This window comes from Tenrec ecaudatus, chromosome 7 (assembly GCF_050624435.1).
Source record: "Tenrec ecaudatus isolate mTenEca1 chromosome 7, mTenEca1.hap1, whole genome shotgun sequence".
Lineage (NCBI taxonomy): Eukaryota > Metazoa > Chordata > Mammalia > Afrosoricida > Tenrecidae > Tenrec > Tenrec ecaudatus.
In genome coordinates this window covers 137187554-137199684 of record NC_134536.1, presented here as the reverse complement: position 1 = coordinate 137199684, position 12131 = coordinate 137187554, and the positions used below count along the sequence as shown (strand labels likewise).

Sequence of the window (12131 nt, the reverse complement as noted above, 5' to 3'; positions counted from 1 at the left end):
TCCAACTCTTGGCTACCCTACGAACTATCAATCCAGCGAGACCAAAAGGGCAGCATTGCTCACGAACCCGGTTCAGAAGGCAGGTAAAGCAAACGAAGTGGGGACCCCGGGAAGAAGCAGAAGGAGTGCTACCACGCTGATGGGATTGCAACTGACGCCAGGAGATAAGACGTGGACAAAATGCTGAAGGTAAAACTGGTTTGCTCGCTACAGCTTTCACCCAATGAAATGTTCAAGACAAAGCAAAACAAAAAACCCAAATCATGACTACACATATAATAAAAAATAATATGAATAGAGCTGTTATTACGTAAATGTGTAAAGCTTAGATACAGTTTAGGCCTTAAGACTGGGAGAACTAGATGGTGCCTGGCTAAGCACTACCAAGTGCTCTGACAAGGATCACATTAGAGTGGGAGGAAATGTGGAACAAACCCCAATTATAAAAGAGACCAAGTTTCCTGGTCATTAGAGACTGGTAGATCCCACAGGATTATATAGCTCTTGATCACCCTTCAAAGTCTGGAATTGAATCCACCCCAGTATTAGAATAATCAACCATTAAAAAGACACAATTTACCCAAGAACAAAGTATACAGGGTTAGAAGAGGAATGGAAACAAGAAATAGAGGGAGGAAAGGATACATTAAGAGGACTGCAATTGGCAGGTTGTTAAATGTAAAACTGATGATATGCTTTGTAAGCTTTCACCCATTTCATAATAAAAAGTTAAAAAGAAGAGTTACAGCCTAAAGGATATTGGGGGGGCGGGTTAAGCACCCTTAAACAGTGTGGCAAAATTCAGTTATCTACTTTTTCACGAACTTTTGAAAGCCCCCTCACATACCACCAATTTAGTATTATGTAAATTTTTGTTGACTAAGTGTTCAAAATATATTAAGTGAATTAAAAGGCAGTGTCAAACTTTGTAAAGTTGGGTGCTAATTTTGGAACTGGGAGAGCTGCTAATGAGGAGGTCTCGCTCAAACCCACCAGCGGCTCCTCAGGAGAAAGAGGAAGCTTTCTGCTCTTGCACAGTTTTATAGCCTCGGAAACCCAAAAGGGCAGTGGCCTTTCTGCTCTGCCCTTTAGGTTTGCTATGAGTCGGAACTGACTCAATGGCAGTGTTTGTTTCTTTGAAATTCTCTCTATACCTGCAAATATATTTCAACTATTCTACAAAAGGTAGAAAGAAAAAAATATGGGAGGGGGACAAAAAGAACAAAACTCACTAAAATGGTAAGTGGCAATTTAGGTGCTGAATGATAGATACTTCTGCATACCCTCACTCCATCAGGGTCACTTGGAAACAAAGCACACATACGAGACACGCTTAACTTACCACCCAGCAGGCATTCCCAAGATCAGCAATCTTCACTTGGAGTTTTTCTGCATTTTTTGGTTCAAGGGGATTAACAAGAAAATTCCCAGCAGAGGATTTTCCTACAGACAATAGGTAGCACATTAATAAGGCTACAAACATAGGCTTGAATGAAGAAATACTAACAGATGAACGAGGCTTCCTGAAGTAGTATGCCCAGCTTCCTGTGAACAACCTACAATAAATTTTGTAAGATGAAAGTTCTCAGCAACACCTTGAGTCTCTTGAATTAAATTAAAATCTCTGCCCACAAAACAACAGGCATATTGCTGTGCATCCAATTAAATTAAATTGACTAATTCAATTTAACATCACTATGAATTTATACACCGAAAGCGACTTGGAAACTTGCGATACAATTGCATTTACACAAAGGTATTTCTAGTCCAGGGGTCGGCAAACCGCAGCTCCCAAGCCACAGGTGGCTCTTCCGGTACATACATGTGACTCTGAAGTAATATTGAAAAAAAATTTTTTAAGGATATTATTCAGATAATGATTTCACTTGTTGGGGAAAATATACTTATGGCTCTCATAAATTGTTGAGAGACAGGAATAATCCTTCCAGATCACAAGTTAGCCGACCCATTCTAGTCTACATACTCATGGTTATGTTGATCGGTGATGGAACGTCGATGCAGTCTGTCAGGTACATACCTTTGTTGTCCAGTGGTCCATTATGTTCCCGCTCTTGCTCATCTTCACAAGGAATCTCTGCCCGAATGCTTTCCTGAAGTTGGCTGATGTCCTGGCTTACACTTGAGGAAGACTGGTACACCATAGTATCCGACGTTTCAGAGGCGATAGGTGTACAAGAGTCTATTTCTTGAGATGTGCAGCTATCTCCATTTTGTGAGTTTAGGAAACTAGGTTCCTGCTTCAAATTTTGGGTGACAGGGTCATTAGCATTATGTAGATCCTCTTTAAGCCTCAATGTCTCTTTATGACTGTTCTCAGTATAAGTAAGGGTCTCAATGACTCCATTGCAATTAATTTCTGCTGCACCACCCTCTACACCACGTTCCATAAGTGTCTGATCCTGGACAATGGTACTTGCCTCTTCTAAGGAACAAACAAACAAAAAGGTGTATGTGTATGTGTGTGAGTGAAAGAACAGAAAGGTTTCTTGACAAGATTAAAACATTTCCTAGAATTTATACTAGGTGACATAAAAAACATGACTGAGCAGCTAAAAGCCTATTTATAGAAGAACACAGATCTTATGCTTACCCAACTGTTAATGAGGCCTATGCTCCATTTCCTGAGAAAAGTTACAAATTACATTTAAATATTTACCTGCCTAACATTTATCACAAATTCTGTACTCTTAGTGCATAAGGACACCCCAGAGATGCACTGTATGCACGAAACCATTATATATATATATATAACAATGATAAATAATGTTAAAATTTGCTAAAAAGTAAGTTTTGTGATGCTCTATTTATACCAAGTTTCTCTTGGGTCATTTTATTAGGTGGGTTCTCTTTCAAGGGTCTTTCAACAGGACTCTCTGATTCTTCTTGCTTGTTTGGTCTTTTTTGCCCAGGACCCGACTCTTTCTCCATTTCCTCAATTTCCTGCATTCGCTTCTCTAGTAATTCTGCCTGGCGCTTCTGCTTCTTCTTCAATTTCTTCTTCTTATTCTTTGACATTTTGTCAGCCTGGGCGGAGATTACAAACAGATAAAGCCTTCAGGTGGCTAATCCATTACCCCTGGTTGGAGATAACTGTTAATTTTAATTACTTCCGAATTAAATTTCACTTTTTCCCTGACAAAGCACTTTAAGTTTTTCATTAATTAAAAAATTAGAATACTCTTATAGAAACAAATTGAAAACAGAATGAACAACACATCTTGGTCTTCTGAGCAGCCTGTGGGCTGGTATACTCTAGACACACTCGGATTTACGGAAGCCTCATCAATGCACACTTCCTTGAAGATGCACCGGGGACTGATAGACGTGCAGGAGGATCTCTTTCCTTTGACTTCCAAACTAAACAAACTGTGACCTTCCATGACAGAAGCACCCATGCCGCCCATCGACCAGAATGAAATATAGAAACACCTTATACTTACTGGTTTAGGTTGGGGAGCAGTACTGACTGAAAAGAAAAAGAAAACGATTTTTAAACGCTGCTTTAAAGGAAGGCAAAATATCTTTATTTTCTTTCTTTTAAAGAAAAAAAACCACATTCATATAGAAGTTAACAAACTTAAGTCTAAGTAGTTTAAATTCTTCCCCAGATAGCATCAATGTCTGCACAGGCATGTCTCCAATCCTGACTTTCACGAATAATGCTTAGAATATTTCTAACTCGTGTTGTGAGAAAAAAGGTATTACCCAGTGCTGTGTGCTGCTAAGTAGAACTTCCCCCTCAAAGACTCCAATCTCTAGTTCTCCCCTCTTGGCAGCTGCCAGTTTTGACAGGGGAGTCAAAGCAACAGCCGGGCACACATTAAACTGCTATGTAGCTTGTTAGAGATATGAATTCAGCTCATGGAGGAGGTGAATTCCTTTCAAAAGCTGACCCGATGACAGCTGAAATTAGACATCAAGGAAGTTCATCAAATACAAATGGACTAGGAAACTTAAAATCGCTATACCTCACACCATCATCTTATATGGTATTGAATTTACTCAGCATGCAGTATTGTGTGGCACACTACCAAGGGCTATAACGTGAAAGTTAATCCTAATAAACCACAGGAGGAAAAGCAAAGTCAAGGTCACCTGGCCACTGGCGAAGCCAGGATTCAACAAGCCAGGTCTGTCCAACTTCAGTATTAAACCCACAAGCTCTAGCACCAATGTTATCTTGCAGTTCCACAGATGCCTGCCCCACAGCAACCATGTGTGATGGTGGCAAGAAGCATGTACACAGGTCAGAATAAAATGATCACCAAAATACAGGGACCAACACAGATCCACTTTTCTTAATTAAATCTACCTGCACCTACAGGATACAGTTTCTAGTCTTCTCTTCACCATATGGGACTAAAACTGAGAATAAGGTAAGCCTCTTAAAGGCTAGGTAGATTTCTCACACATTAAGAACTTTATTACATAGCATTATAAGATGAATGAATTTTATTTAACTAACCGTCTGATAACAAGATAAAAACTAGAAGTTCTTTAAATGAGAGAAATACTCAAAGAAAACACACCTGCAGATCCAGAAGGTGGAGGGGCCCCAGACCGCTGCCATTCTGTTGCTTCTGCAGCCAGCCTCCGAATGTACTGCTCGTTCACAGACAACAAGATGTTTTCTGGTTTAATGTCAGTGTGGATGATACGGCACTTGGTGTGTAAATAATCCAGACCCTGTAATACCTGAATGGGAATAGTGCAGTAAAGTGTGGCAAAGATGGAATACAAGGCTTTGTGTAGAAGGGAAAATCTATAGCATATTAACAACAACAAAATTTATTTTAAATAGCCAAACACAAACTATATGAGTTTTCTAGAGAATAAATCATTTTAAGCACAAAGTATATTTCTTAGAAATAGTCGCTGTAAACTATTTTTTCACTACAAACTCTTAAGAACAAAAGCAAGAGTTTAATGATAATGAAGAGTTCTTACATGTCTTATAAAGCTCATTCTATTTGGAGCACGTTGTTAAAACTGAGAATGAATGTTCAACACTTTAAGTGATGATTATTTCCTCATTCTAATTTCCTCAGTGATGAAGACTGAGGTCTCTTGATTTCCAGTGCGGAACTCTTTCCACCAAAACCAATTGCCCATGCAAATCATATACCTCTAAAGTTTTATACTTTCCTAGTGGTAAATCCTACAGTGAATATTGAGGGCTCTGTGAAAATGTCCACAAACAATGCTATATAAAAAGGTGATTAATCTAGCAAATCTCTATTCATATTTAAGTCATGTTTGCAACTAGAACTTCTGGTTAAGTGTAGCACCCCATACAATTTCCCTGCTAATAATTATCCTAGGAGATGAACCTGGAGAGAATGGTGCTAAACCTTTGAAAACAGAATCAACATAAACAATTGACGCTGAATATGAATGCATATTTCAGAAATTAATAATAGTCTTTAAAATAACAATAATCATTCTACTGGGGAAAAAAGATAAAAGAAACCTCGGATACTTAAGAAAATTCAAAAACAAAACAAAAAAAATCTACATAGGAAAGCGTAAAATACATACTTGCTGAATAATTTTTTTGACACAGGGCAGTGGAAGCCCTTGATAATTTGACTTGATGATCCACTTGAGTAGATGGTGTCCCAAAACTTCAAACACCATGCAGATATCTAATGATCTGTTAAGGAGGAAAGGCACAAAAGAACAGCACACAACAGGCCCCACACCAAGGACTTGCCTTTGTTTTAAATATAAAAAGTTACCTGATTTAACTGATACAAATACCATTAATATCCTGAAATTCCAAAGGTTAACAACTGTAGTCAATAAAAACAAAAAAGTTCATGTGAGGGGAAGGAGGGGTTGGTTTATGATAAAATTATGCACTTAAGAATTAAAATACTTAGTGATAAAAGGAAGAAAGAAATATGAACATGTAATTAAGAAAAGCACTAGGCTTAAATCCTAGCTTACATCAAATAAAGCCCGCTTGTCCCTGACGTTTAAACTAATGTCCAGAGTAGTAACTCCTACCTCAATTGGTCTCACTGTAGCCTCAAAGTAAGGAAAACCACATCTTGCCTTAACTGCAGTTCACAGTGTCCCATCACTTAAGGGCACGGACTTGTTTTATGCTTTGCCAACAAGCCTATTCTGACTCCTGGCGGGCCCCTGGCTGTTGTATTACAATGGAGCACCACAGAATTTTCACAGTGGCTGAACTGAGAAGTGATCAGCAGGCCTTTCCTATACAAGCATGGTGATAGCACCACCATGTGTTCTCTGTGTGCGTGGAACCTCTTGATCAGGCCATGCAGCAGGAATAACTTTTGTGTTTACTAGTAGAAAAAACAGGCAAAGACTTCAGTGGTGAGATGTTGGTGTCTTTCCCCCTCAGAAACGTCTATATAAATTAGAGAGTTAAAATATACAAGGGGGCTTTGAAGAGAAATAACATTTTGTTTTCCTTCTATTTTTGCATGAACTTTTTGAAGCTCCCTCATAGACCTGGTGATGTCCTCAACTTGGACGTCTTGGGAGAAATGGCCAAATGAAAACAGAGGTCAACCTGGAACTCCTTGCCTGGAGAAGGAAATGCCCGGAGGAAAGAGAAACCAGTTGAAGAGGAAGTCAATGGTCAAACTTGAGACCATTTCAACATCACAACATGAAAGGAAGACTTAACATTAATTCAAATTAGAAATGGGATGAATCCATGCTGACACTAAAGTAAATAAGCATAGGAAAAGAGGAGGCAAAGGCCATTTATAGAGAAGCCAAGTAATGCCAAGCGACACTCAAATTTTTTTTGTCTTGATGATATTCTTTATTGTGTATTTGGTACGTCATTTCTTTTTTTAAATCATTTTATTGGGGGCTCATACAACTCGTATCACAATCCATTCATCCATCCATTGTGTCAAGCACATTTGTTGCCATCAGCATTCTCAAAACATTTTCTTTCTACTTGAGCCCTTGGTATCAGCTCATTTTCTTCCTCCCTCCCAAGCCCTTGATAATTTATAAATTATTATTATTTTCTTGTCTTACACTGTTCAATGTCTCCCTTCACCCACTTTTCTGTTGTCCGTCCCCCAGGGAGGGAGTTATATGTAGATCATTGTGATCGGTTTCCCCTTTATCACCCTACCTTCTCTTCTGGTATCACTACTCTCATTATTGGTCCCGTTTATCTATCCGGATTCCCTGTGTTTTCATCCCTTATCTGTACCAGTGTACATCCTCTAGTCTGGCCAAACTAGTAAGGTAGAATTGGGATCATAATAGTGTGTGTGTGGGGGGGGGGAGGATTAAAGAACTAGAGGAAAGTTGTATGTTTCATTGGTGCTATACTGCTCCCTGACTGGCTCATCTCCTCCCCGTGACCCTTCTGTAAGGGGATGTCCAGTTGCCAACAGATGGGCTTTGGGTCTCCACTCCGCCCTCCCCCTCATTCACAATGCTATGATTTTTTTTTTGTTCTTCGATGCCTGATACCTCATCCCTTCGACACTTCGTGATCACATAGGCTGGTGTGTTTCTTCCATGTTGGCTTTGTTGCTTCTCAGCTAGATGGCCACTTGTTTATCTTCAAGCCTTTAAGACCTCAGACGGCCAAAAAAAATTTTAATCACTATTTCTAAACTACCAAAATAGTAACTGATTCAGGTAAGAATCAATAAATGCTTAAAAGCCACTTGATAAAAGACAATTAAGGAAAAGGATCCTCAGTCTCAGAATATAATTCGACAAATTTAAATTACTGATTACAAAAGGAAAAAGGTCCTTTCAGGGGAAATATGAGAACACTGCCTTTATTAAGTGATCAAGTTTGCCAGCATTATGGGGGAGTAAAGTCACATGTGCCCTCTTACGAACTACAATGAGAGGACAAAACAGTATCGGGGTGGTATTAAAAACACCACCCCAAACACGCTGCCCTAGATTCGATTCTGACTAAAACCAGAATCTACACACAAAAAAACAACCAGATAAATGCAAATTAAGGAACAAAGCAACTGGCCTGGTTTCCCCAAATAAATAAATTAATGAATGCCATGAAAGGAAGTGTTCTAAATTAAAGAAAATTTAAGGGACATGACAACATCAAATTCAAATGAGATGCCATTTCAACCTACTAGAATGGCTAAAATATAGGCTTATCACCAAATATAAGGGAAGAAATGGATCAATGAAAACTATTACAATGAAATGGAAGGTGGTGGTTGTGGGGAAAAAAAGAAAACTATTACAATGTCATTACAATTACAAGTGTTAACAGAATGACTCTCTTAGGAAAACTGGTAGCTCTTAAAGAGTTAAACATACACCTAAGGATTTCTATTCCTGCTCCTGGCCAAGATAGAGTAACAGGGCTTGAAATTGCCCACCTTCTTCCCTGGCACAAACAACCACAACAGAGCACAGATAAAAATACCTGAAACAACAGTTTGCAAAGCCCTGGACATTAGGCAAGGAAAGCAATCAACCTGGAAAAAGGAAAAAAAAATGAGGTTAGCCCCACGACTGTCCTGAGACAGTCTCACGCTCTTACAGCCTCAGAGGGTTTCCAGGTTGAAGTTTAAGAAGAGAGGCACAGGGATAACCCAGCAGTCTTGAGGTGAACAGGGAGAGCTGAGTGTCTAGAGTCCACAGAATGAGCAAACAGGAAGGAGACAAAACTACAGAGGAAAGATCTCTCAAATATTCAGCCAAGTAAAGCCACCACCTGAAAGGATTACAGGGGAAACGCCCAACATTCACCGTGCCTGTTCCCACCAGACAGAATGGAAAAATTCATAGCTACGGGGCTTTTTGGTAGTGTGAGAATGCAGGAAAACATGCCCCCAAATGAATATATTCAATCATTCAAAACTGATCCAGAACTGACAAGAGACATTAGAATTAGCAGACATGAAATAGTTGTAACTGTATTCCAGACATTTGAAAAAGAGATATGGAAGATAGGTGAAAAATACACTGGACAGGATTCAGGGCAGATTGACACAGTCCAGGGGCAACAATAGTGAACTTGAAGGCATGGCAATAAACTAGGTATCTAAAATGAAACACACAGGAGGGGTGGGGGATGGAACAATCTAACAGAGAGCATCAGTAAACTGCAGGATAACTTTCTAAACCAAAGCAATAGCTGCCAAGGTAGTTCCAGCAAAAGCACCCTACATGACTGAGCAAAACTGCCCCGCCCCCAGGGTTTTCAAGGCTGTAAATCAGTGGTTCTCAACCTTCCTCATGCCACGACCCTTTAACAGTTTCTCATGTTGTGGTAACCCCCAACCAGAAATTATATTTGTTGCTACTTCATCACTGTCATTGTGCTACTGTTATGAACCGGGTAAACCCTGTGAAAGGGTCGTTCAATGCCCCCATAGGGGTCACGACCCACAAGTTGAGAACCCCTGGTGTCAACCTTTCTGGAAGGCAGCTGCCATGAGAAGAGATGATGAAAATGTCCTAGATCTTGATTTGGGAGCTCCCTAAACAATCTGTCTTGAAAGCAGTACACCCAGAATACTCATTAGAATTAAGGAAAGCGAGACTTGACGGTTAGACTTTGTCTCACAAACTTACAAATGCTAGCAGACAAGACCATGCCCTAGAGAAGAACACATGCTTGGTAAAGTAGAGGTCAGCAGAAACGAGGAAAGCCCTCGAGGAGATGGGCTGAAGCAATGTCTGCAACAACAGGATCAAACCTAACAATTGTTGTGAGGAAGGCTCAGGACTAGGCAGTGTTAGATTCTGGGTACACAGGGTCTCTATGAGTTGAAATCAACAGCACCAAATAATAAAACTATCATTGGCGCAAACTTTTTATCAAGACTCAAATCATTCATGCATTAATTTGGGTAAAGGAAAAGACAACAGACAATAAGAGAGTGATCAGTAATACCACTGAGAAGGAAGGTGCAGAGAGGGGCACCGAAGTCTGACAACAAAGGTAAATAATATTACATATGCAATCCTGCATTATCATTAATAACAAACATTAATGAGTATCCCTAGGTAGATTGGGAGGATGAACAGGTATGATTAGGCAAATAGGACTACCACATATGGCTGCGGCAGATGATATTTCTACATCTTTGCTGTGAATATATCTAAGGAGCCTTTGTTCAGTGATTCCATATTGGGCTGCTGACCTGCAGAGGTCAGGATTTGGGCCCACCTGCCCCTCTTCAGGGGAGAGGCGAGGCCATCTGTTTCACGGAAGCCTTATAGCCTGAGAAGCCCTATGGAGCACAGCTCTACTCTCTCCTTCCTTACAGGGTTGCTGGGCAGGACCCAACTCAACAGCAGTGAATGTGGGGTAAACATAGCCATGCATATTGCAGAGCATAAAGGGGGCACGGTTATGAAGGGACGAATTGCTGGTCCTAGAAGCTGGGGGCTGCAGTAACACATAGGAAGGTCAAAAGGTGTAATACAGTGCACAAAGAAAATGTTCAACATCCTACTTTGGTAAGCAGTGACTGGGGTTTGAAACCTTGTGATCAGTCATTTCAGGTGCCAACTATTAGTCTCTCCTAGCAAAGAAAATCAAAGATGCATAGAAATAATCAGTCCAAGGGACCAATGAACCACACAAAGCTCAGATTCCACAACCCTAGAACTAGATCAGGGTTTCCCAGACAGGTCTGCCCACATGCAGATACGCTCACATATGAGTACCTGGCGTGAAGACTGTTACCCATGCTATACCATGCTTCAAGACAAAATTTCATTTATTTGTAATTAGAAAGAAGTATTTGACAATATAAGTTACATATTGATTTTGTGACTGATCACTATGCTTTAATTATGGTTCAATTTGTAACAATGAAAATATATCCTGCATATCATTATGATTCATAACAGTAGCAAAATTAGTTATGAAGTAGCACGGAAAATAATGTTATTGTTGGGGTCACCACCCCATAAGGAACTGTATTAGGAAGGCTGAGACCCACTGTCCGATAGGGTCACTCTAAGTAGAAATCAACTTAACAGTTGAGTTTGGTTTGGTTGTTTTTCTCACTAGCTCACTACCATCAAGTCAATGCTAACTCATGGCAGCCCCACCGTGCATTTCTAAGACTGTCTAGGGGAGTAGAAAGCCCAATCTTTCTCCCATGGAGCTTCCCAGGAGCAGCTGGTGGTTTTGAATTACCGACCATGCAGATCGAAGCCCAACACATAATCACTAGGCCATCAGAGCTGCTGTTGGTTGGTTTATATTGCGTTACATTAAAAGCAGCATGTAAACTCTTGGGGAGACAGGGCAGCCAAGAAAAACAAGAGTGAAAACTGAGTACTGAGTAAGAACTACAGTTCGGCTGCATTATGAGTAAGAAGAGTTAGCAAAAAAGATAGAAGTGCACACTAGAAATAAAGAACAGTCTTAACATACAAGTTGCTTAATAATGACACACACTGGCTTGCATCAGTATCACCTACAGACAGGTTGTCCTTCATCCCTCTTGACTTCTGCCACTGACGCAGAATGAACCAGTGTCACTGACGTCTAAAGCAGCCATCTTTTCGAGGAAACAGTACTTTAAATTTCAGTATGAGAAAGGACTGTTCTAAAACAGTAGGACGCCAAGACACACAGAAAAATAGCCATGTATACTTGCACACAGGTGTGCCTGTATTGTGGAAAGAGATGTGAGCTAGGGGAGTGACAGTGACATGACCCAGTACAATACTCCAGGCATAGCCTTTACAATCTCTAACAGCAGCACAGCGTAGTAGCCAAGAAAGGTGGTCAAATAGGAGCAAGAGTGGAAAGAAAAGACTAACGACAAAGGAAGAAATGAACTGCAGCTGCACAAATATCACAAGACAACATAACAGAGAAACAATTTCCAAAGGTCGTCATTCTTTTCACTGTTGCTCTTTATTTTTTGCTAGACTTTCCCCTTAAATCCAGAACACATCAAGTAATGAAACAGATAAATAATTAAAGTATAAGCCATTGACAGTGGCTACAACAAACACAGCCACTGTTCTTAAAATGAGGCGGATGGAGCTTGTGGCTCCTCTCAGAAATCCAGGGATCGGTGATCTATACTGCTTCTCTACAACTCAGTTCAAATGATAAACAAGTTCACATTACCACCTGAGCGAGTTTT

General features: G+C 40.1%; 1 protein-coding gene across 1 annotated transcript in view; it reads right to left on the bottom strand.

Annotated features, from left to right (window-relative positions):
* The window catches only part of SRPK1 (SRSF protein kinase 1), a 62889-nt gene that overhangs the window by 19741 nt on the left and 31017 nt on the right, over positions 1-12131 (bottom strand). Inside the window, 6 exon segments of the mRNA XM_075555209.1 lie at positions 1343-1443; positions 2039-2443; positions 2832-3045; positions 3462-3487; positions 4551-4716; positions 5560-5666. Coding sequence (XP_075411324.1) covers positions 1343-1443; positions 2039-2443; positions 2832-3045; positions 3462-3487; positions 4551-4716; positions 5560-5666 — 1019 coding nt within the window.